At 38.4% G+C, this 26,518-nt stretch overlaps 1 protein-coding gene across 1 annotated transcript in view; it reads right to left on the reverse strand.

Annotated features, from left to right (window-relative positions):
- Window positions 1-26,518, reverse strand: part of LOC309576307 (BEN domain-containing protein 5-like) — a gene marked incomplete at its 5' end in the record, with an annotated part of 561,692 nt that overhangs the window by 331,356 nt on the left and 203,818 nt on the right. The window contains one exon of the mRNA XM_082287520.1: window positions 11,724-11,818. Coding sequence (XP_082143646.1) covers window positions 11,724-11,818 — 95 coding nt within the window. The remainder of the gene's footprint in view (window positions 1-11,723; window positions 11,819-26,518) is intronic.

Raw genomic sequence — 26,518 nt, forward strand, 5'->3', positions numbered from 1 at the left:
AGCTTTTATTGAGGCATTAGTGACCATTAAGCTCTCATGCATGTGGCTCATGCTGTCAGGCAGATCATATTAGTGATACTTGTAAATGTTGTGCATCTGCTATAAAGTATCTCAGCTTCACTTACCAGAAGGTTTTCTAAACATTAATTCACATTTTTGGTGGCTTCAAGAGAAATAGATTTTATTAATTACATGTTAAATTAAAGCTACAAGCAGCCTTTATTTATGTTAGCACAAGATTCTGTCAGTGGATATCTTTATTTCATTGCACTGTACTTTCCAAGAACTAAAACCCTAAAAAGAAACTCTAATAACAAGTTTGGTTTGAACCAAAAATTGCGTACCAACCTTTAAAACAGAGAAAAAAAGGAAACCTTCACTTTCAACTGTAAATATTAACTTATTGAAATGCCAGGTTGTGCTGAAAACCTATATTTGGAGGGCAGAAACTTTTCAAGCATGAAATCCCTCCTTCAAGAAAGGCAAACTGAAATTAACACCAAAACTAAAAAAGCAAACCTTTGGAAATGCACCATGCCATTTTCACTGCCATCACTCTCCTTCCCACATCTACGTGCTGCTTTGAGTGTCTTGATAATTTGCTAGAGAACAGCTTTCCTTACCTGCAGAATTTCAGGGGAAACCACACAGTGGCAGTACTGTGAATGCAAACACTGTGTTCTGTTGTGCAGCAGCTGCTAAGAACTAAAATACAGTTTTCCATCCTTGGCTATGGTTAAGTTGGCTGTTACTTTTCTATATAGAAGAACATGCAGTCAACATGTAATTTATTTCCTTCTTTAATTTTAGTATCCACAGGCCCCAGGCACAGTCACACATTTCACTCCAGGCTACTATTTTCTTGCCGTTTGTATCCACTCCTTCACTTCCTCTACTCAGACATGTTTGTAAAGCCCAGTTTCTTAGTGTAAACTTGGAATTCTTTGCCAAAAGAAGAAGACAGGAAAACAAACTGAAGGAGCATCCCCCATATGAAAACACCAACACACCCACCCCAGACATTTATGATTCATTTATGTTATTGGTTACTGTACTTCCACAGCACACAGAAACAAGTTGATGAGTATTAGAAATGACAAATCCAGAATGCTCTGTTCACTTTCCTGTACTCTGAGACTCTTGCCAAAGACTACAGCCACACAGATCGCAGATGTTACCTTCTGATTTACAGGTATCTCACATCAGCTGGGAAATTTCCACTCTTGTGGAAATTTCCTCCAAGTGAACATTCTCCAATTGCAAGCAATTTTCTAGTCTTAAAACCCCAGATTTCAGGCAGAAATGTAACAGTTAACATGAACACATATTCTTGAAGAGCATGACTTACAGCACAAGGTTTGTTGTTTGGTTTTGGGTTTTTTTAACTTTAACAGAAAACTATATCCATCATTCCCACCTAAATCAATTCCTCTTCATTTCAGCAGGTACACACACAGTATTTCCCATTTTTTTTCCTCCTTTCAAAGCAAGAATCAGCCTTTCACGCAGGGGTTAACACTCAGTGAATCTGAATGTGTTTCCTTCCCTACTTATCTTGACTTACTTTGCTTTTAGCTACAGAAGCTGCTCCTGAAGGTAAAGCCCTTCTGACTGCACATGCAGCAGCACTTTTCCCCTGGCTGAGTCATTCCTCAAGTTCACAGAGTTGAAACAAGCCAAACACTTCCTGGGCAGGATTTGCATCACAATTATTTCCACCAGTACCCCCAGGACAGAGACAATCCCTCAGGAGAGCCCAGGGAATTATGTTTAATAAAAAAACTACACAGAAAAATATACATGCTTACATGATTCCACTTCATTGACTGAATAACATTTAAAAAACAACCATAAGAACATTAAAGTATCCAATACAGAGCAGATGGGGGAAAATTCTTTTTCTTATCAAAGCTAAATTATTATACCACTTCTGGTTGCGAATCCACGAGGTACTGGTGGTTTTCTAACTCCACTAGGAAAAATATTAGGAGAGGATTTTATCAAATATTAAAAGGCACAATAAGTTATTTTAACTTGGATATTCCTCAATTTCTTTCTATGGTAATTACCCTTTTAAGTTGAATCTCTTTATCTTGAGCTGAAATGTCCCTTCCTATAAATTTTCTAAATGGTATCACACATTTACAATAAACAATTCCAAAAGAATTTTTACAGCAGCGCCTCAGAAAGGCTAAAAAACAGTGATGTCTTACAACAAAAAGCAAACAGAAACACCATTTTCTTCCTCAATCTCAACAGCAATTCCTTGTTAGGGAAGTTACTAATTTTAGCATTTGATATCATTTCACTACAAGTCCAGTTACCCAGTGCAAGTCCCTAATAAATTAACAACCAATCCTGAATAAAAATCTAATCCTTGAGCTGCTGAGAGGACACTTTCTATTCATTACTGTGCTTCTCATGCCATAGCTCCTTTGGCCACACACTTTGTGGGCGGATGGCACCCGAGGGAGCACCCACACCCTGCTCACGCACCTGCAGGCACCTCTGAAGGGACAGGACACGCCAGCAAGTCCCATATCCTCTCACCACCATCATCCCCTCTTTTCTCTCCAGCCTTGGAAGCATTGATGGGGCTTGGTGGTGTCTGTACAAGAGCACAGAACGGGGAAAAAAAAACAGGGACTAAGCCTAGAAAAGGGCACAAGGCAGCCCCTGAGGGAAGGTGCCCCCAGGGCAGGGCACAGCCCCACCACGGGCAGGGCTCCCTCAGCCCGGGCACACGCGGGGCACTTTCTCTCAAACAAAGCAGTCCAGCTAAAATAAACATTTTATGGCTTCTTTGTCAACATTTTTACCAATTCCCACACACCCATCATCGCTGAAAGATAAAATCAGGTAAGGGCTCACATGCTGGTGCGGTGTAGGAGCTGTGGGGTCCCTCCCTGGCCGGGGCGTGCGGCGCTGCCCTCCTGCCCAGAGCCTCCTGCCGGCCCTGGGCCCCGAGGGGCGGCTTGGAAGCACCTGCGGCAGGCACAGCCCTGAGGGAGGGCTCCTGCCCGGCTCTCCTGCCACCCGCCTGCCCTGCTACTCCATAAAGCAGCCCTGCATCCCACCCAGACCGGCTCGGCAGAAGGCAGGGAGACCTGAGTGTCTGAGAGTGGTAATGAAGGCACTGTGTCGTTCAAACCTCTACTGATGATCCATGGTTTCCAAAGGGATGCTGTTCCAGCCAAGAACCAGAGCTGCCCAGACCATTCGCCCGACGCAGCCCATGCCCTCCCCAGCAGCACTCTGATTTTCCAGAGGCAGAGAACTGTCAGCAAAGCTGCCAGCTTTCCACTGAGAGCCTGGAGCCTCACCTTTCCATTACCCAAAGCATCTGACAGCCAGTTATCCTCGTGCTGCCTGAGCAGTACTAGACAGAATGATTGGAATTAGTATTTGCTGCCAAAAAATATTGGATACTTTCTAATCACACTAGGAGAGCTCTTGCTAGGTTTTCAATCTCAGAGATGCTTAATATAGTGAAGCAGGAAGACAGAGTTTCACTTTCAAGCTGGAATTCAATAATCCTACTTGAAGCAGTTTTAAACACAAACTTTAACCACTGCCTCAGCACTTAGAGAGGCAGGAAAGATCTTATTCCTATCGTATTATCATTAAATTTTAATTCTCTCAAACCTGTGCCATATCATACAGAAGTTAATTCATAACTTATCCCTAGTAATCACAGCATAAAAATTAGGGGGTTTTTTTTGGGGGGTTGTATACAGTTGTTGAATCCCATGAGTCCAAGTTCAAGATACAGCACCTATTATTTTAATGTTCTGTTCCTGCATTACCACTTGCCATACTTATTTACTGCTTATTTTCTCTACAGTTCTCAATTTTCACGGTACAGCAAAATGTTTTTGTCTTCTATTTTATGTTCTATTAAAAGAGAAATTGGACTCATTGCTTTGACTTTTACCATGGCACTTTGAGTATAAAGCAAGCGCCTGATAGCGGTCTCACTTTTATCAGAAGTTCACACCTTTTCCTCTGCACTAAATATTGTTTCTTCACAGCAAATGAATAAGAACTTTGTTGTTAATGATTCAAACAAACATTTTAAAATATTAGGCTGGATGTTTCAGCCCTAACTTTGCTTAGAACTGTATTTCTGATGTATTACACATCCTATGCTTTTATATCGTATGTAAATTTAAACAGTACTATGTATTTTTAAAACCCTGTGTTGAAAGATCTTTAAAGTTGCAAGGCTAAGTGAAGGAAAGCCAAAATTTAACCTGACTGTGCTGCATCCTGGTGCATTCTCAATTATATTATGTCATAGGTTATTACTCCTTGTTAAATTCAACTTGTCTAGCACTCTTCAGACCATTAAAAGATTCTTAAAGAGATGTTACATTTTCTGATTACAGTTTTTGGCTCTTATTTGTGTAGTCTTGTGTTAACAGTCTGATTTTCAAGTACATTTCTTGGTGACACTCAGCTTTGTCTGTGTAGAGCTCTTACTACTAAGTACTTACAGCTGATAAATGCCATTCTTAACAGAGGTGATTTTCATTCTGCTTCGCTCCATTAGTTCAAAGTATAAAATTTCAATGAAAAGCTGCAATGTCCTCTTGGTAGTTTGACTCTACTTTGAGCTCAGTGCTGCCCATATTTATCTAACTTACAGACTCATTGTGGGGAAAAAAAGCTTCAATTTTATGTACTTTTTTTTAAACCTGCCAAGGTTAGGGACCGAGTTCTGTGAGCACTTTTCATGCAATCAGTTCCACCAAATGCCCATCACCTGAGGAAAGAGAATGACCTGTTTCAGGATGAGATATAATGCACAGCTCTGGTCATATTTTGCAGCTATTAAACTCAATACCATGGACTGTAGTGGGAAAAATCTACAATTCAGTTGTTTTAAACTGCCCCAAAATCTCCCAACTGCAAACTTCTTTGTGGTTTGCACCAGTGATGGGGGAGCTATTTTTACACAACTTTACACTTCTAAGATTTTTTAATTTCTCATCAGAACCCCAGTAATTAAGTATTTATAGATGAAAAAAATGCTCCTAAAAAGAACAAACCCATTTGTTTCTTATGTGTTTCAAACCTTTCATGAATAAAGCAGTACCAAGGGTAACCTTTCATGAATACAACCTTAGGGATCACAGAGTGCCCTCAATCAATGCAGGGAACTCATGTTGACAGAGTATATGGGAAACAGATTGAGGTATTAAAGCACATAGCCTCTGGTGTTTTAGATGTAAATACTATAACCATCAAATATTTAGACTCTTATGTAAGCAGTATGTCATTTTTTAAACAGTTACTGCTTGGAATAAATCTTTAAGGATGGAATTTTCAGAAGTGCTCAGTATTGCCCTAACTTTGCTCTTACTGAAATCAATCATAAAATTTTCACAACTTTAGAAAAGGACTTTGTCTGTTTATATGTTTCCACAGCACTAAGCACAATAAGTCTTGATCCTGGCTGGGGCCTTTTGACTCTGCTGTAATCTAAATAAATTGATTTATAGGAGATCAGTTAGATAAATGATGAGGAAACACACACATACATATAAAACAGCTACAGTTTTTCATGATGAGATAGCAGCCTTTGGAACTTCTCCATCATTTTCTCTTTGAGTCCTAAAACTCATTTGCCTCTTTTTATATTAATTTCCTTGTTATTAGTTTTCTTCAACATGATTTCATGCATCTTAAATTTCCAGTGAAGTATCCCTCCAATAAAATGTAACTTACTTTCTTGACACAAACAAATCCCATTTAATCTACACAATAAACACATTAATTTTGGGATCTGACTCATACTTTGTTTCAGCAGAATATAATCTCTTCTCTATTTCCACAAAAGCTGTTGTTAATAACAGTGGTATGGAACCTCCTCTATATTTCCAGGAATAACCACCTATGCTGAGCTGGGAAAGAAGAAGAGAGTGTGTTTCTTTTATGGGTTTGTAGAGCGGTTAGGACTGTTCCTTTTGTTATTTCACAAGATTCACGCAAACACTAATTTACCCAGGGATTGACTTCAGAGGCAGTTATTTCACTTTAATATACATGCTAACCTGAAACCTGTCTAAAAAGATCCTATTTTCTTCCAAAGAGCTACACTAAGACCTAGACAAAACTACTCCTGCTTTTCACTCAGCGTGGGATTTCAACAGGTCGATACTGAAATGCCTTTCTCCCTATTTTCTCCGAACAAAATGCTACAAGTTATTGAAATGAAGGCTGTGGTTCCACAGACAATTCTCAAGGCATCTTCCTGGGAGCTGCTATCCCCATTCCCTTGTCCCTGCTTCAGCCACTTACTCCCAACTCCCTTATTGCTCCTGTGGTTGGACCTATGCAGCTTATTTTGGATCCCTGTAATGACCCAGACCGAGATTAAGTCCTCTTTCTCTTCCTTGAAAGTTCGGTTTTACCCTGAGCCCACTCCCAGCCTGGTACTCCTGTGCAGAGCTGTATCAGGATGAGGGAGGAAGCAGCTCTGAGGAGCCAGAGCTGCACCTGGCAAGGACTGCATCAACACCCACCTGTGCCACGGGACATATTCCTGAGCCTCCTAAAGCATTCTCACCACATCTCTCAGGAAAGCAGGAGCAAGCACACATGACATTATAAAGCTGGCAAAGGAACAAACCTCCAAGAGTAGCCAAAGTTGTAAAATAGGCCAAGGAAGGAATCAGGTAAAGATAACAGCTTGTTCATCTTCTTTACCTAAATTCAGGTGATGTTATCTCTAGCCCCAGCCTGCTATATATTTTATAGGAAGCAATTTTAGTCTTTCAGATTAGCAAGCTATATATATATTTAGTGCTTTATTCTCAAACTGTTTCACCACAAATGACAGCTCATTTCACAAACAGCTTATCTTATGGCTAAAGATATATAAATACATACTAAAAATGCTGCTGAAAGTCTCAGAATGTATAATGCAGCCTGGTAGACATGGTAGTGATTGTAACACTGCATTGTAGACACAAATGTTAAAGAAACTTGGCAAGAAGCAACACATTTTAGCTACTCAAAATTCAGATTTTCTCAGACTTGTCCCCTTCTGATGAATGGAACATATGGGAGTATTGTTCATAAAACTTACATTGCTTTTCTTGATGTCTACCAAAATTCCTCATCATGACAATATTTACCAAGATATATACAGATTCAAGTTTGAATTAATTACCCAGAAGTTTTTCTGTACCTCCAGGTTTACTGGAAAAGAGAAACACTCCAGAAGCAATGTGTTGTGAGCATTTAGCAGTAGATGTTATAGCAACAGAGGTAGCAGAGTGCTTGCTGGAGAAGGGAGCCTACCCAGTTAAAAGCCATCAATGCCGAGTAAGATAAAAGACAGGGAAGAAAGCAGCTGCTTTGCCAAGAAGCAGTTTGAAATCTGACATTATAAACAAAACACATGTAGATCTAGACAGAAATCCTCCGTATGCTGAAGGCTCAATAATATTTTAGCTAGCATTATTGCTTACAAACAGTTCCTGAAATACAGCATCACAACTGCAGAACAGCCTTTAACCTTGTGTTCATCTACTCAAGAGCCATGTTATTTATTATCCTTTATCCCTTAATTATGGGGACTTCACCTACTGCTCTCTGCTCATTTGAAATGCAGAATAAAATACAATGGATGTCTAAAGACTTAACAGGTGTCAACCAGATATTTGCCAGCTACTGCTACTATTCTACTGGGAGGAGTTGCTGTTCTATAAATACTAATTAGAGTTTTGCACATGATCTTGCTGAAATACCTAAGGTGATGAGTGGCCAGTTGTTACTTTTAAAAGATTAGCACAATTTGAAAAACTAATGTCCCCAATGAGGCAATGCTCACACTGAATAATCAAGAGTTATAGCTGTTCTCTGCCCAAAGGGAATATTTGCTCACTTCATCATTTGGAAAATCTGCTGCCTCTCGAACAACTCACTCTTCTATTTAACTTTGAGAAACTTGTAAAACTTTGTGCAATCAATATAATAGTACAGTATATGTATTTAGATGGTCTTCCACTGCTATGCCCATATGGCAGGCTTTACTATCTTTACTTCCAAAGACAGAGCTCTTAGTGTGAAATCATGATTAAGAAACTGCAACAAAATAATGTTGCACTTAAATCAAGCAGCAAAGAAAAATAGGATTACAGTATGAAGTCCATAAACACAGCAAAAATTCAATTTCCTCAAATCCATCTACCTCCAAATTCTCCACCTCTATTAAACAGAAAAACAGACTCAGGCAAATCAGAACAGGTCTCTATGATATTGAGGTTTTATATTAAAAATTTATATATAGTAAATTTTGATTTTAAAGTCCCCACCAATTCTCTAAAATCTTGGTGCAATATATCTGAAAAACAGATATCAAATGTTAAAGTGACATGGCCCATTTCCGTGGTTTGTAATAAAATCTTGTGGTTTATCTTGTCCAGTCTGCTATGGAAAGCAACTGATGTCACAAGGTGTTACACATTGCTGTATTTCTATACGTGAGCTGTGCTTCAGTGCAGTGAAATTTGACACAACAGATACAACCCCATACTATTTAGTGTCCATGACCATGTGTGGGGAAAACATATACATCATTTTAAAAAGAATTTTTTTCAGGATTTTAATTTTTTTTTTTAAATAAATCTTTTTTTTTACAGTGAAACCTGTATTTTTCCTTATCCATCAACAGACTGCTTCCTCTTTCCAGTAGCTCATTGCTTGAAATGTTTGGCCTTACTTCAAAAGAGAAGAATATGTCAACACCAGAACATCTGTGTCCACACAGAGTGCTTTGATGACAGTGATATACTCCATTTACATCAGTAACACTGAGCTGAACCTTGATGCTGTCTGCATTTAAAGATCTTACCCCACAGGGCAAGAGAATACAGGTCAAAAACGTTGATCTCTGTTTGACACACTCTCTACTTCAAGAGCACTTGGCAGCAATTTGTTCCAGAGTCAAGAATCAAACTCACAAAGTGTTGCAAAGCTCGGAGCCATGTTTGCATAACCACATTCAAAACAAATATTAAAATTCACAGTCTCTGGAGGCCAATCTACTTTTGGTATGCAGGGGTTTGTGAGCAATATGGTCAAATTCTAGCCTCAATACAGTGGGAAGTTTCTCATTCAAATCAAAAAGCCGTAACTCAGGCTTGAACATCTGTTTTTAAGAGGAATAATGTACCCATATCTCTCAAATGCAAAAAGGAAAACAGACACTTTATCACTCTAAAACTCAAAATTGATTATCTTAAAAAGGTAGTGGAATAGTTATGTGTGACACAGACTTGCATCTATCAGTGTGGCCAGAGGAAGTTGGGTGAATTTCAGTATGGAACAAATACTTCCACAGGCAGGCACAATAATGATGAATTCCTCAAATATTTGATACAGAGGAGTTCAGAGATGAAGCCTAAGCAACAGAGTATTTGTAGCCCACAGCTTCTTCCTTTTAACTTGATTTGAAAACCTTTAGTGTTTCTTCAGCTTTTTGTAATTAATGTATCATTTTCTAATTTAATTACATTGTGTCCACTAAACTGCTATGCTGACATAAACCCTAATACGAGCTGGAGAGTTTCAACAGTTCCCTTCCACACCTTCCTCCCCTCATGTAAAGCTCAGCACTCTTGCAGCATTGAATGATCCAGTACTGCTTACAAGACTAATACATACAAAACATCAAACAGGATCAAATCGATGCAGCTGGATATTGCCCTGCTCGTGTTCAAGGACCACAACCACCTGTGTGCTGCACTAGCAGCTGCAAGTACTGGTAAATCCTATTTCAGCAAACAGAGAAAGAGAAAATTTTGTTTACAGGTTGCACTAGAATGCCATGGAAACAGATACAGAGGTAACTGTGAAAGGCATAATCCAAATGGAAGACAGCCCTAATACAGCTCATATATCCAAAAATAATATATATGTTTTCCCACTTGGAAAACACATGCATAAATCCTATTAACATCAAGACAGAAAATTATACTGAGTAGACCCCAATATCACTAAGGTCCCTGATAACAGTATGAATTAATGTGCACCTTCAAAGCAGAGCAAGGGGTTTTCATATGCAGACTATTAGAAAAAAAAATAAAAATATCTTAATAGAATAATCATCTTTTTTAAGAAAAAAAAATTGCATCTTGAATTTTTGAAACAGGATTAAAGTATGGTAGTAGCCCTGTAAAAGGAAGCTGCTCAGCACCTGCTGCCCACACTGCGCCTGGCTCCAGTCAATGTTATTCATTCCTCGCTTTCATGGGAGCAAAATACATCCTCTAAAAATATAAAACACAAAAATAAATAGACCTCTGGGGAAATGGAAGAGAAATCTGTTTTAAAAATAGTGAAGGAGCCTATATGTTCTAAAAAAATAAGTCCATTTTGCATTGTTTTGTAAGATTTACACTTTAATTTGAAACCAAAGTAAGGCATAAAATTTGTGTGAAAGCAATATCTGATTTATAGATAAACTTAAAACACAATACACTTAGCTGCAAATACCAGACCCCAGTGAGAGAAGGAAAAGGTTTTGAAAGATGATTAAAATATGCTTGATAAATGTGGCCCTGAAATGCCCCAGAAGATTTTTCCGAAATTAAATAGTAAACACAATTAACATGACTTTAGCTACAAAAACACTAAATGCAATGGATTTTTTTAATTAATTTTCAATGTTATTACATGTTCCTATTGAGTTGGAATTGACTCAATCCACTAACTGTACCGTGAGACTGCTCTTTCATCCATATGACCTTAACATCTAGATAAAAAGCCAAATATCCATTCTGCTGGTCGTATGAAGAGGAAGCCACACAATAACAACAACCTTATGACCACCATTTCCATCCTGTGAGTGGAAAATTTGTGACAGTTGAAGCATTTAAGAAAGATATATTTATAAAGCTCAGATAATGTCCATCTTGATCAAATGTATTATTAATTAACCAATAAAAAGCAGCAGCTGTGAAGGCTGACAGGAATAGCTTACTGTACACTTCTGGCCTAACCTCACTATCCATATTCAAACAAGTCTCCTGGCAAAGGCAAATCATATAATTCTTGGGAGTCTTGCATGCATTCAGACTCACTAGATTTACATATTATTATTCACAGTAGATGTTTCATTACAATTGCTTTGAGAAAATGTACAATCTATATGGGTATTCACATGTTTAATATGCACATGACTTCCCATTTTGTACATTTCGTCTAGCTGGTGATGAGATTTTTTGGCCTCCCTCTGTCTTAGACCAGGCACTGCTCATTCATGTGAGGTCAACTCACGTGGCAGAGCTCACATTCCTCCACCAGTCCAGCCACCCCAAAACAGGGAGAACAATTCCAAGCAGCTTTTCAAAACCAGACCAATCCCAGTCCATCTCCCATAATATCTGCAGGCTTTTTGGGGAGATTAATGCAGGCCAAAACTGGGACAAGGACTGTCCTAAAAGCTGGAAGTTGCTGAAAAACAATTTGCGCCAAGCCCTGACTGCTCAGATTGCTGGAATGGACATCAGTCAAGCCACTTGAAACAAGGCACTACAAGGGGCCTCCAGAATTCACATTGTCCATCTGCTCCAAAGAGAACCTGTCCTCACAACACTGCTGCATCAAGGGTCTCATACTCTCAGGTAAAAGTGCTCCTGAGCCATGGGGTCTTTGGAACGAGTGCCGAGTAAAACATGTTTACCTCATTAATCTTTGAGGGAATAACTCACCATTTTGGTCGGCTTGTGGATTTCACCATTGGAGCCATCCCATCTCTATAGAGGCTTTTGGTTTTACTGAAGTTGACAACATTGAAAATCACTCTCTGAAGGGGAAAAAAAGGAAAAGAAAAGAGATCAGGTATAAATTCTGAAAGAGTTTCTACATGCGTTGCCTATACCAGATGCATAAAAATATGCACAGATAATATATGATATAGATGTGTACCTTATGAATTACTGTTACTCTCCGTAGACCTCAGATAATGGATATCCTGTCTGTTCCAAGTATTTAAAATGTCCATGTTGTTTTACATTGCACTGATACATATGAAATATATGTTTTTAATTTAGTATGCTGATTTTTCAGTAGGAATCCTAGCCAGATGAAAAAATAAGCAGAGCAAGTCCAGTGTGCTGCAGTTAACATTACAGAAGTGGGAGGAAAGCTGGGAGATGGGGTATCATTCCTTGTGAAAACCCTCTAACTGCTTCATAGAATCATAGGATAGAAACATACAATTGTTTAGGTTGGAAAAGACTTCCAAGATCAAGTTCAACCATTAATCCAGCACTGCCAAGTGCACCACTAAACCATGTCCCTAAGTACCACATCTACATTCCTCTGGGGAAGCCAACCCCTTCCCTGGCCAGCCAGTTCCAATCCTTAACAACCCTTTCAGTGAAGAATTTTTTCCTAATATGCAATCTAAATCTCTGATACAACCTAAGGTGATGTCCTCTTGTCCTATTGCTTGTTATCTGGGAGAAGAGACTGACCCCCACCTGGCTCCAACCTTTCAGGTAGTTTTAAGGTACCCCTGAGCTTCCTTTTCTCTAGGCTGAGGCCTCCCCAGCTCCCCCGGCTGCTCTTCATCAGACTTGTGCTCCAGACTCTGCTCCAGACTCTGCTTCAGCTCCATTTCCCTTCTCTGGACTCACTCCAGCCCCTCAATGTCTGTCTTGTCATGAGGGGCCCAGAACTGGCCACAGCACTCACCAGTGCCTCACCAGTGCCCAACACAGGGGGACAATCACTGCCCTGGTCCTGCTGCCACACTATTCCTGATACAATCCAGGTGCTACTGGCCTTCCTGGCCACCTGGGCACAGCTGGCTCGTGTTCAGCCACTGTCCACCAGCACTCCCAGGGCCTTTTTCTCCAGGCAGCTTTCCAGCCACTCTGCCCCAACCTGGAGCACTGCAGGGGTTGTGGCCCAAAGGCTGGACCTGGCACTCAGCCTTGTTGAATCTCATACAATTGGCCTTGGCTCATCAACCCATCCTGTCCACATGCCTATGCAGAGCCTTCCTGCCTTTCAGCAGATCAACATTCCCATCCAAGTTGGTGTCAACTGCAAACTGAACAAGGGTGCACTTGATCCCCCACCCTTCCTAGCCTTCTCATAGCAGCAGGGAAAAAAAATGTTTTTTGATTTTTTTTCCCAAAGTTAGGAATATTCTCTTCCTTTCCCCTGGCAAAAGGAAGAATTTTCCTTTGCAAAAAGTGTACAAGATACCTACACAGAAATTGCACATAGCCATCAGTTGTTTGAATACAATAGGTAAGACAAAAATATTCTACATCTGATCTTAGTTTACACTAAAACTTTGGGAAAACTGTAGGTGATATTTAACAGGTCAAGGGAAGAGCAAAATTTTGCTCTTTAAGGGTAATGGATTGATACTAAAAGCAAATTAATACAGGGGGAAGACAAAAGAAAACAGAGACAAAACCTTTTTCTTTACCATCTGTCAGCTCCAAGTCATTTCATACAAAATTACTTATTCTGTTTCTGTTAAAAAAGCCTAAATTGGATCTATCTCATGTCATGGAGTACATTGACTTTTCAGATGGTAAGTGCAGTATCCCTCACTTGTTGCACTCTTTTGATACCCAACATTGATGTACTCAAAAAAACCCCAAAATATGAAGACGAAATTAGTTTTTATAAAACAGTCCACAGTATAGTGATACATTCAATTTCTAAGTCTCTCTTTACAATTGTTTTTTAAAGGTAGAAGTGAAGACAGATCATTAAAAATTATATTCATACTTTATTTAAAGAATAAACTATTGTTATGTTGGCACCCTTCATAATGGTCCATGAGAAGCCTAAGAACTGAATGACCACTGTTTAAAATCAAACAATTTTTGACCAAAACAATAAGATCAATTAAGCTTTCATATGTAAAACTTTGCAAAAACAAATCTGGACCTTCCAGGCAGTCTGCTCAGGCAACAGGGAGTGATAAGATTAAAGGGAAAGGAATCAGCAGTGGGACACAAACAGGAACCAGGCACATTTATCCTTTCATATGGGGCAGCTAGGAATCCAGGTAGACTGCATAACCTTCTGTACTCAAGAAAAACTAAGCAAATTTTTTTGAGGTAATGTAGTGTTGAAGATTTTGTGAATGGGAGCACACACTTCTATGTGTGCAAATTATGCAAATCAGTCAAAGCAAAATCTAAAAATAACCTGTAGGTTTGACTAGAACTGACATGAAAAACTAGTAAGTTGAGAAAATCACATTCTTGAAGATGGTAATTCAATTTTGCACCAAAGGTAGTGAGGAAACTACTTATCCCTGCACAAGAGTTTCCATGTACTTTGACATTTTCTGAGGGTCATGAGCTGAACTTATTTTTATAACTCTTGATGAAAGAATGCATTTAATTTACAGAATGTTATGTTTGTAATTTTAAGTATTTAGGATATTGCTTATCTGATGAAATATCCATCTTGGGAGATGGTTATTTTCCATCTTCTTCTGTTTACAATGGATGGGTTCAAATTAGGGAGTGGTATTTAGGTCTCTACATGCTTTATGCTCTACATGGAAGCATTTCCCTCTATTAGAATGCTCAGATTTTCCTCTGTTACTTAACTCCGTTCAGATTTTTGAAAACAAATTAAGTTGCAACAAATTGGTTTGTTAATCTTGATGTTTGCATGGAGTGAATGAAACAAACAAGATCTCCAAACCAATTGCCTTAAACTTTGGATGCAATCATGTCACTGTTGGAAAGGGAAAGTTGCTAATTTTGTTACATACTGACTCAGAGCAGACAGCTGGTAGAGAATGTTCTTATTCCAATCAAGCTTATTTTGTATAATGAGTTGGGCAAATGTACACAACTGGGTAAGCAATGTATATAAAAACAAAAATAATGCAGCTCATTTAACAAAACACTGCAGATTATAGCATTTCGAGCACTCCTGTTCGCCATGGAGTGAGCAGTTAGCAATGCGTGCAATTCTCCCAGCATGGCACGGAGTTAGATTGGCAGAACCAAAAATTTAACAGCACAGAACAGAACTTTATCAACACACACCACTGAAGTAATAAAGTACACAAACCAAAGCACTCAAATGAGCAGCTGAACTCCGTCAAGTATTCCTGGTGATAGTTAAAATAGTCCATGCAGCTCAGCCAGTGAAGTGTGCAAAAACGTAATGACTACAGGGTACACACTGGATACACATGCTGGAAAAATATGCAGCTTGCTCAATAAGGTATGCAAACAGCTTTGAACTGAATGCTATCATAAAGGGTTGTGATACAGCAATGAAAGTTTTGCTGAAGAAATCTAGATTTTAGTCTGATTTCTCTCTATACTGATATCCTTTAACACACCAGTTGTGCAACGTAAAGTGCAAAAGGACTAGATACAAATTGTGCACATTAAAACACATTTTTGCAATAAAATTATTACTATTCTGAATGATTATATGAATTATAGAGATGTACAAGAGTGTCATCTTATAAGCAATATAATTGAGATACTTAAAAATAAGTATTCAAGAATTTAGGAAATATCACGTTAAGAAAATAAAACAAGATTAAATGTACTTAAAATTCCCTAGAAATTGCTCTGCTCTCCAGAGCATCAATACAGAGAAAAATGGAGGAAATTTTTACAGTAAAAATACTTGGGTATTTGGGAGTGTATGAATACCACAAAAGGATGCAATATGCAAACTGATGCTGTACCAGAAATTATAATTCTGTGCTTCAGATTTAGGATAAAATCTTAAATCTATTGCATTATTCTGACAAACTGATCTGCAACTCCTGGCTAGGTGGAAGAGGCACAGCGCAGAAAAGCCTCTCAGGACAGCACCAAGTCAAACCACGCTCTTGGGGATGCACCAGGATGTGTTGTGGCTTCACAGCATGAGGGTAAGAAAACTGCTGCAGTCTCAGGCTCTGTGCTTGGGCTGCCAGATCTGAGACAGATGTTGGAGAGCATGAGACAAGGCAGGAAAATTTTGCCCACTGAGAGAAGAAGGAGGAGGTCCTCTTTCCATAGCATGTGCAGTAAGTTTGAATTTGAAGGTATCTTGCTAATAAAACCATTAGGACAGAAAATTAAGGTAAAGCTTGGTCCTTCCTTTAGCCTTAAAATTTACTGATTATGTCTACTTTTCCCTATAGTCCTTTGCAGATATATTTCAGGAGTTAAAAGCACAAATGGGTATTAAGGGATGCTCATGATCATGAGCAAGATAAAGATGAAGCATAAACACAAGGGGGAAAGATGGCTGAAATATGTCACATATTTTTTCTTATTGCCAGCATTTTACCTGACTGGAGCTGGAAGGAGCTGCTAGCTACCTGGGGGGTAAGCACACAGCAGGGTGGTTTTGGTTTGGAGCTGAAGGCACTGAATGTGGATGGTTGTATTGAGCATCATATTCCAACAGGCTGGTGGGAGCACAGGTTTCACCCAGCTCCCAGCAGATTTTCCAGCTGAGGCAGGTTTCCAAAAGAAAGTCACACCTTTGACAAAGGTTAAGTGCCTTCCCCCAGGATAAGGACACACAAGGTCCCTTCAAAAAGTCTCCCAGGTTTATTTTGCAGAGTTTTCCCTTGCTGGCTTCTCACAAAAATAACTTTGCAGCTCTGGCTGACATTAAAAGAAAAAAAAAAAACCAAAAAAACAAACACACCATAGAACACCACAAAATTCTGCCTGAGGCAGACACCTGGCACGGAAAATTTTGTGTCAAATGATTACAAGTATGAGAAGTTTTAACTAACTGAAAATAGGGTTCACAGTAGGAAGTGTCAGGCCTTCTTAATATTGATGTAACATACATATATTAAATATTAATAATTATATAAGCTATTTAATATTAATAGCATAATAATTTCAATTCAGCGGACAATGTGGAATGTTACTAGTATGATACAAACTTCACTATGAGCTACCAAAGTACCTGGAGACCACCTGTTTTCAGTTAGTCATGGACAATTTCTTCATTTAACCAGCCAAAATAAGAGATGGGCAGTAAGTATTACTACTAAGACCTTTCTGTTGAAATTAAGTCTGAGCTTTTGTGCTCTGAATGAACATTAAAGATCCGAACGTGGTGGATATCATGGGGCTCTGCCTTGCTTACACTGCTCGATATCTTGATTTCCACTTCTGTAGATTCTTTCGATATTACTGTGTTTTGTGAATTCCTGAAACCTGCACATTTTGTAAGTTGAGTTCTTGCCTTGGCAAGAATCTTTGTTATCCTTTCCTTCCTTCCTTCTTTCTTTAAAAGAAGTAAAGATGTAAGTTTTCATCCCTTTAAAGGGCAGATCTACTTCAGAAGGAGCAAAAGAAAAAAAAAAAGAGCACAAAGAAAGAAAAATGAACCAATCCCATGACTAGTGAGATTTTGAGACACCATTTATGAATGTGAGAAAGTGACAACATGGGATTGCTGCCTGCTCACCAAAAAAAAGTGCTGCATTTTGGTATTTGAGTGAGGAGGTCTTTAGGATCTTTTCTGACAGAGCACCTTATACAAAGCTGCACAAAAACAAATTACACTGGAGGGACCTCAAAATGGAAAGAAAAAAGTGTCACCTGCAACTGTTATCAATGCTGAAGAAAACAAGTAATAAAACAGTCAGGTCTGTGCAAAATCCCCAATGAGAACCTACAAACTGCGTTTTTCTGACCTTTTCAAATTTAAATCATTCATTACTGTTAACATTTTAAAATAACCCATGCTTTTCTTTTCCCTTTGTAGGAAGACTTGTCCTTTCAAATGGAAAAGTTTTTAATATTGATAGCATTTAGCCTTTTTCTCTTCAGTTAAGGAGCTTTCAAAAACTCCTGATGCTCAGGAGGGGAACATAAATACTCACTTTCAGTGGGAGGAGGATGCTGGGACCATGGAGAGCTCCACCAGCCTCGCTCATCAGCTGTACCTGTGTCTCGTTAACTCGAAACTGTCGAGTCTTTACAACACAACAAAATTTTAGGAAAGAGATGCAGCAAATGCATTACAAATTATGAATTATTGGGGTTTTTCCCTTGGTGGAGATCTTCACTTAGTTACATGAAAGAGAGGAACGCTGAAGTCTGGGATGTTGCAAAGAGCAACATTAAAATGAGACCCATGGGATTTTAATACAGCAAGACCTGTGAAATAATGCTGTGCTAACTATTAAATTAGTTTAGCCTTTATTGTGGTATTTGTCTGTGTGTTGGAGATATTCTTGGGTTTGTTGCTAACCCAGCACCCTTAAGCTGTATGAGTGTTTTTCAGGTAATGGGGTTTAGCTGTGTGTCAATGGCAAGAAATACTTTTAAAAATAATTACTAGTTTAGGCATTTGCCTGGTTATCTGTCCTTTCTCGCAGTCCTTTCTTTGCCCTCAAACTAATATGCTTAGGCATAGACCCACAGGAGGTGTAAGACCTGTGCAAGTGTTCCTTCCCCATTTGGAAGCCCATTTGGAATTTCACTTTTACCTCACTAAGTTCTACAGCAGGGGAAAACTGTGCAGAAGACCATATTCCAGCAGAAAGCTTTCAAAAGGATTTACAGAGGAATTGCTACTCCCTGTTTAATGCCATGCTGTGGACTGACCACTAACTTGGCTTCTCTGCGTGACCCATTGGACTTGAAAATTGTGAAGTCAAGAGTCACTCCAAGTTGTCCCACTCAACTTTTTTTTGGAAAAGCAGCAATTTTTTTATTGACCAGAATAACAACACTGTTCTCTTGCCATCATAAGCCAGCTTTCTATTTTAACTTTTCATCTGAACATCAATAATCTGAAAGATTCAAGTGAAAACTCAGAAATGTGCATTTGGAAAGCCAGCAGTTGTGTAATTAGACTGACTCCCATTCCTTGCTCCCTTGGGCCAAAATCTCCAATAGAATTGCAAATGCGTCACAAGACATGTATTGGATTGTGTTGATACATCTAAAAGAAAATAGCACGAGTCCTGACAGGGCATATAACCAGGCTACAGAGTTATTTAAAACAGGTTTGAAGCTGAAACCTTCTTGCCATTTTTTTTTCTATTCTTTGTAGCAAAAGGTCAAAATATTTGCAAAAATAACAAAGGTATCTTTATTTAATCAGCTTGAGGGGAAAACACGGTACTTTTATTATTTCCTTTTTTTTTAATATATATGCAGGCTTTGGCAAAAGAGCCACTTCTACTTCCATTGTTGGGAAATTGCAGAGCTGCAGGAATGTGTGAGCAGCTTTTTATTTGATAACTGACAGGTGCCTGAGCCCTGTTGGTCTTGTTGCTGCCTTTCTCCATATCCATGAATATTTTCAGGAATCAGTAATACAAGAAAACAGTGCACGGTCTTTCTCTGAGACTTTCTCAACCAGCTAAATTATTTCCTAATACATTCCATGGCACATTGCAGCCACTGCCAGATGACATTTGAAGTAGCATCATGTATTAAACTCGTTCTGCATAATTACAGAAGCTATCCATGTTTAGGTTCTATATTCTTTTCAATCAATATTATGGCTGCAGGTGGATAGTAACAGCTGGCTGTTCTGGAACGTGTTAGCAAAATTTGCGGATATCTTACACCCCTCAAGAGGAAGCAGCTGAAAAGACTTACATTTTCCTTTTCCTAATAGAAATTATTTAGCCAGTGAGAAGAGATGCTGCAAAGTTTTGTAGGACTTGAAATAGTTACAATAATAACATATTCTTGGTGGTACAAAAAGATAATGCTACCAAGTAAGTGTTTTCTAGCCCAAATCCCCTTCATGGTGCAGGGCCCATAGGAGGCTTCAAAACAATGAGATCAGACTGGAAAAAGGAAAGGGCCAGAAAAAGCCACCACACAGTTGTTATAGGAACTATGGTAAGAACAAAAAGCCCATGTTTATGAGCACTGGCATAGAGTGTGTCCTGAAGAGCAGAGCATGAAGTGGCACTAAGTTCATGTGGGAGCATTCTACACACTCTGCACAGACTACTTTTCTGGGCTCCTCATAAAGTGCAAATCAGCCCATGATCCAGAATCAAAGCCTCCCTTACCAACAAGGGATGCACTTACCAACAAATTAGACCCTGATGATGGACACCAGAGTGACACAGAGATTAAAGCATGCAGGTGGAGTGCTGAACACCAACAATCTCACCCAAAATACTGCAAGGCAGCAGGTGAGAGTGGCACTAACAATGACAGAGTGGCACCGATATTTGCATGGATCATGATTTTGCTCAACCCCTAAACAAACAGAAGTTAATAATAGCAACTTAAATATCATGCAAACACAAAGGCAGCAAAACATCTGATACCCAGTCTGGAAGATGAGAATGAAAAAGCCTTTTCAAGTGAACGTCCTTGTGAGGAAGATAAAGAAAGCCCTGTTAAGGGAGAGAGATTTGGATGAAGCTTTTCCAGAAATTGTTTACTTTGTATTTTTGCGGCTGGCATTTTTCACAGTTAAAAGCTGAGGTTTGGAGCTGGTGGGAAAATTCTGTGGGGGAAAAGAAGATGATAACACACAGAAGGCAAGACAGGATATATGGGAGAGCTCAAAACCAACACCGATGTATTTGCCTCAGTGTTCTCTGATGGGTTACAAAACAATGACATTTTGATGTGTACAATCCCTGGTTATTACTGCCAGTGGTCTTGGTCACGTTACTGGGATCACAGCCTTGCAAATCTAAACCCTCTCGATTTACTTCTCCAGTAACTAAGCACAGATGGGCTTTGTGTCCAGGTTATTCATGGAGGTCCTTGGTTTTGCCTTTATTTTCTTTAATTCAAGCATTTTAGTAGCTATTACAATGAAACCTTTGAACCTTCTATGTTCTTCCATGCATGGCTCTGAATAGTAATAGAATAAAGGTTTCCCATATTGTACAGCTCCTTTATATTTAGACAGAATTTGAATTGCATCCTTACTGGAGTAGCTGCAGTGCCGATGAAAAAACCCCTTTTTTTTTTTTTTTTTTTTCTTTGAGGGAAAATATAAACTATATGCTATCAATTTCATGAAAATGAGGGTTATTGTTATAGCATGTACCCTCTAGTTTTCCTTTGCAAAATTAATAATCCCTTCTATTTCTAAATAGCAGAGTTAAAATACTTTTTTTTTCTGCTCTTTCTGGCTGAATCCTTTTGCAATACTGCAACATTCACACAATTCACCGATTTCTAAAAGAAAATGTAATCGATGTGTTAGTGTACATTGGAATCTTAGCATTGACAACCAGGAACTTGTGGTATTGATTTGAAAAAGAATGCTCATGATTTCTACAGTACTTCAGCACTATTTCTTGTATTTTCAAATTTCACTGCTTAGAATTCTACTCCAACAGTCTAACTCATGTGCTAACAGAGTGTTCAAAGTTTTGTGCTTCAAAAGAAAACCCAAGGGTAAGTAGAAGGAAATTTGATCTAATTCCTGTTATTTTTTGTGTAACTATTTGACATTTAGAATAAGACCTCGGAACTGCCTTAACCAACCCTAATAGTAAGGGGATATATGAATTGTACTCAAAGCTTTGAAAATCCCATTCTGAAGCTGAAATGCTGAATGTTAGATTCAAATGCTGATCTCTGTCTGTTTGCAAAGGTGATTCACAGCGTGTGGAATAAACATGTTTTGGCAGTGTCATGAACAGAACAGCTAAACAAAGGAACAGGGAGGATTTCAATAGGAAAGTTAAGTGTCTTAAAGCAAGGTGCCCTGTGCTGTATTTGTGTAACACAGGTGTCATTCCCCTGTGGCATTCCTCCCTGGCACTGGAAAGGGGAAAAAAGCCCAACAATGGCAAATCCTCATTACTGGGGTGAGCAGTATAACTGCAGTCCAGTCAGTCAGGTCCTTTTGCTTTCAAATGCCAGAAGTAAAACTTCATCTTGCCCTGCCTGAGGTTTAAATGTGGATAAAAAAGCATCTGTATTCAGAAAAGCTCTCAAACACATTAATATTTAGCCCCACTTTAAGTGTTCCTAGAGGCTTAAAGTTAAGCAAACATTCACACTTTCTTGCTGAATATGGTCGGATTTCTGATGCAGGATTTAAGACAGCCTAGCATTATGGGAGAAAGATGCTGGGTTTGCCAAAAATCCCATAGGCACCATTTATCCTTAGTAAGTGATCACTATAGATTGGAAGTGACGTTTCTGCAGTTTTGGGATGCAGCAACATTTTTATTACTGTTACAGATCAACTTTAAGTGTAATATTGTTTTGTTAGTTTATGTAAATCAATCTGCTGTATGAATAAAAGGAATTTGGAAATGGATCGCTCATCTTTATTGGCTTTGAAGTACTGAGAATTTGGTACTTTGCTGAAACATATTATATTGAGTTATAAGAAACATTGCTCAGATACTAAGCAAGTCTCAGCACAAATTCTGGTAATTTTCCATCAAAACCAAGACTCCAAAAAGATATAAATATGGTACAGTGCAGAACATCTTTCTAAAAAAAAAAAAAAATTGTATCATGTATGGCCAAACCCCCTTTCAATATGATACAGATTTGATTTTCCTTCAGATCACTTCCAAAAGGTAGAGTAGAAATCTGCTGTGAAGTGCCCTCCTGGCAGAGAAAACATCATCTCTAAATGTTTGCTTATTCTTCTGTGAAGCAACAGTAACAGCAGGCTGCTATGAGGCTACTATGAATGCTCTGTGCATTTTAACAGGTAAGTTCTGCACTCTTTAATATGCCAAGTTGATGGAATATTCAAAGTTGCTGAAAACCCTTCTGGGGAAATGGGAAAATTGATAACATTGCTTCTCATAACTCAGTATTTTAATACAACATCTCAATATTAACCGTAATGCTGCAAAAAGAGCTTTCACACTTTATGTTGTTCAATTTTTTCATTTTGGAAAAGACTCAAGAGTTTTTTTGGAAACCATATGTAAATATAATTCCTTTCAGATTTCCCAGAATTTTAAAATCAAAACAGCAGAAGATACAAATTATTAGCAAAAAAAATTTGTAATCAAAGATCCAAGACATTCCTCAGTACCCTTATGAAGTAATCACAGCTGATCATATCTCATTTCCCAGCGTATCATTTAAGCCCTGAGATTTCCAGAACACTAATGCTGTTTACACTTATTTTACTGCAATGCATATGACAAGCTTTCCCTTGATTTTACTTATATCTATAGCTACATCACCTCATGCACACTGCTCTGACAGCCAGCCTATAACTGTGTATCATAGAGGCAAAAATCTGAAAACACTGTTTTGGTGGCCAAGCCTGGGGAGGGGAAGGAACCCACTTATCACTAGGGAGGCAGGAAAATACAAACAAAAAAAGCATATGCAGTGACAGGAGCAGAAGACTTCCAATAAATAAAAAATGCTAATATGACCTTAAAAAATAATGAGGAGTTTCCCACAAAATTGAAACAGCACTCTGTCACTGAATCACAAATTCCCATTGCACAGGAGAATGCTTTTCTGTGCACTTGACACTGGATCCAACAGGAATTTTAGATATGCCAGGAATAAAGATTGAAGCTGTAAATGTGACCATGAGAAATAAAATGGTGATTCAGATTTGGGATGAGAGCTACAAGAGCAGCGCACTGTGTGTCTCACGAGGGTGAAATACAAGGCTTAGCACTGCCCTAGTTCTGGATCATTGGGGATTTCCTGGGCATAAATCAAAGAAATCTAATATTACACCCTCACCCCAGCTGCTGAGATCCCCAGGGTGGGAGAGCTGAGTCACCCACGCTCTGTGGTACACCAATGGCAAACTTTGCCACCAAAGGCTCTCCGAGATGGGGACCTCCCTTCCACGGGGGACAATTACAGCAGTGCACACCCAACCTGTCACACCACGGCCTCAGATCAGTGTCTGGAGATGAACAGACCTCTCACACCAAGTAGCACTTGTGCTTGCCATGTGTCCAAAGGCAGTTCTAATAGTATTGTTTATTTTTGTCTATACCATGGCAGCTCTTATGAAATGCTGATATAAAAATATGACCATGAAGATTTCTCCGTGTTAAAAAATGCCCATCTTCTAAAAATGAGTGGCAGTCAGGTTCCCTCTTTTGGAAAGAACAATTCCTCTTCTCATATTGTTCCTCGCAGCTTATGCTTTGAGCCCTTTCTTCCTCAAGGAATTGACTTTAAAAAGCATGCCTATAAGAAAAAAAAAAACAACTGCCTTGCAGGATAGATTAAAATTTTGTCCAAGTTTGTAACTCCATTACCCTAACAATAAACCAGATTATAGGATATTTTACTAGAACGCTGACAATTCTAAAACCTATTAAAAATATGAACAAATCAATAAAGATAAAGCTGAATTATACATATAAGAACATTTTCTTTATTGAACAATTCTTATAGATCGTTTTGAAATAACATTGTTCTAGACATTTGCCTGGATGATCTTATTGCTGAGTTTCAATGTGATAACCATACTAGCTCTGTATTATGTCCTTACCAACAGCAAACAAGCAGAAGAATGGAAAGACATTCACATATAAACATACACGAAGTCTCTTGTAAATAGCTTCAAGGGTTTAATCACATTAACAGCATGTTTATTATTGAAAAAAATTTGCTAAAACACAGCTGGGAAAAGAAAGAGTGTCATTACAAATACGACCCCTGGTAAATATGTTGAACTGCTGTAGCTAGTTACTTCTTCTGAGACCTGTGTTATAGATTAAAATTGGCAAAAATTATGATCCTTTATATATGCATGAAATTTAAACCAGGGAAATGGTGTGGTAAATTGAAATTATCTGTTTCAATGTTTATAAAAATGTTTTCTTTGCATTTCATAAATTTCTTTATATAAATGCAAGGTTAGCAGAGTAAATTATAGTTCAAAACCAGGACAGCTCTGATTCCCAGAATTTGGTATTGCTGACCACAACGGGATTTTAAGGTTTATTTTAACCAGAATAGATTTTTAATTGAGATAAAATGGCTATTTCAGCACCAGAACATGTTATGGCAGACTCCATTTTATTATACACAGGTAAGTTTCCCAAAGAAAGATACCATTGCATAGCCACATTTTGCTTAGGAAAAAGGGCAATTCAGTTCTCTTTGCTTCTTTCACCCCTGGGACGACCTCTCACAATAAGAATTGTCAGTGCCTTATTTATAATGGCAGATCTCAGGTTTGATTCTGGCAGCTTTTGATCTCTTGATAGCCCAAAAGCTTTCAAATTCAGAAGAATCTGATGCTTTTTTGGCATCCTGCAGTGTGCCTAAACCTCAAAAGCAAGTTTTAATCCCAGAAGTGGATTACTGAAGCAGTGTAAACAAAACACAAACGTCACAAAATGATGAATATCTCAAACAAAATGTCTTTGTCAGACAGATGACAACTTCAGATCACTTGAAAAGCATTTGTAGAAACTCTGCAATCTGCAAACAAACTTCTGTTTTACAACCTAAAACTAAAAAGTACACAAAAACAATGAATTATTAAAACCACAAATAGGGTTTTTTGACATTCATATAAAAATTCAAATATCTCCATTCTTTTAAAAATTTAGTCCTTGTATAAAAAAGATCCCTGCATGTTTCTACACCACAGTAATGTATATAACTACCCAGTCACAACATAGCTGTGAGAAAAAGGATACAAGACCTCCACTGAATACTGTCTTCAATGAAGCTCTTACATTTGATTTATTGAAAAATAATGGAATAAATGAGAGGCAAAACATTTTTTATAATTTGAAGAAATAAGTTTTGAGGAGTATGTGACAATGAGAGCTATTTTATCCCTAGGAACCTCTTCTTGGATAGTCTATATTTTAGGTAAGACCTCTAGACAAATGCAGAAAACAATTGTCATACATTTCAAATGTATGGCTTTTTTCTCTATTAATATCTTATTATTTAACTCTTAGCAAAGGTCAAGGTTTTCTTTTTTCATTGTGATGAGGGAAAGGGAAGGCAGAGAGGAAGGAGAGAAAAGGGACCACACTATGCTACAAAAGGTGTCAGGGTTGTTTGTTTGGTTTTTTATTTTAGCACAAAGATGCAGTAAAAGTGGTTTGCCAATTTTCAGGTTTATGTCCCTCAGTGCTGCTTTAAGGTTGCAGTGGATGCTGTAAAATACCACATCTATGCCTCAGTCTATTAGATATCATGCTTTACTTTTTTTTAAGCGAACTGGAAACGCAGATAAAATGTTGTAGACTAGCAGCCTTGATACTGTAACCTTTTTATACCAGCTATAACTACATTAACATAAAGATAGTTGCTATAATATCATTACTGGGAATCAAGGCACTTTGAAAATCTCTGCTCCTGCCAATTTATGGTGGAGTTAAATTAGCAATAAAGCACTGTATTAGTAACACGGCCATTAGTGCAGGAAAAAAAAAAAAGAAAATAAAGTGAGAATACATTTGGAAATAATTCAAAGAGATTGGGGAATGACAGCAGAGGATTTGCCAGACTAATGAAATTCCTTGTTCCTAACCTTTAAATACCTGCATGTACTGTACAAGGCCCCATTCTGACTAAATCTGTGCTGTTAGGTTTACAAATAAACCTGCTAAACCTTT

This window comes from Coloeus monedula, assembly GCF_965178545.1.
Source record: "Coloeus monedula genome assembly, chromosome: 9".
NCBI classification, from domain to species: Eukaryota; Metazoa; Chordata; class Aves; order Passeriformes; family Corvidae; genus Coloeus; species Coloeus monedula.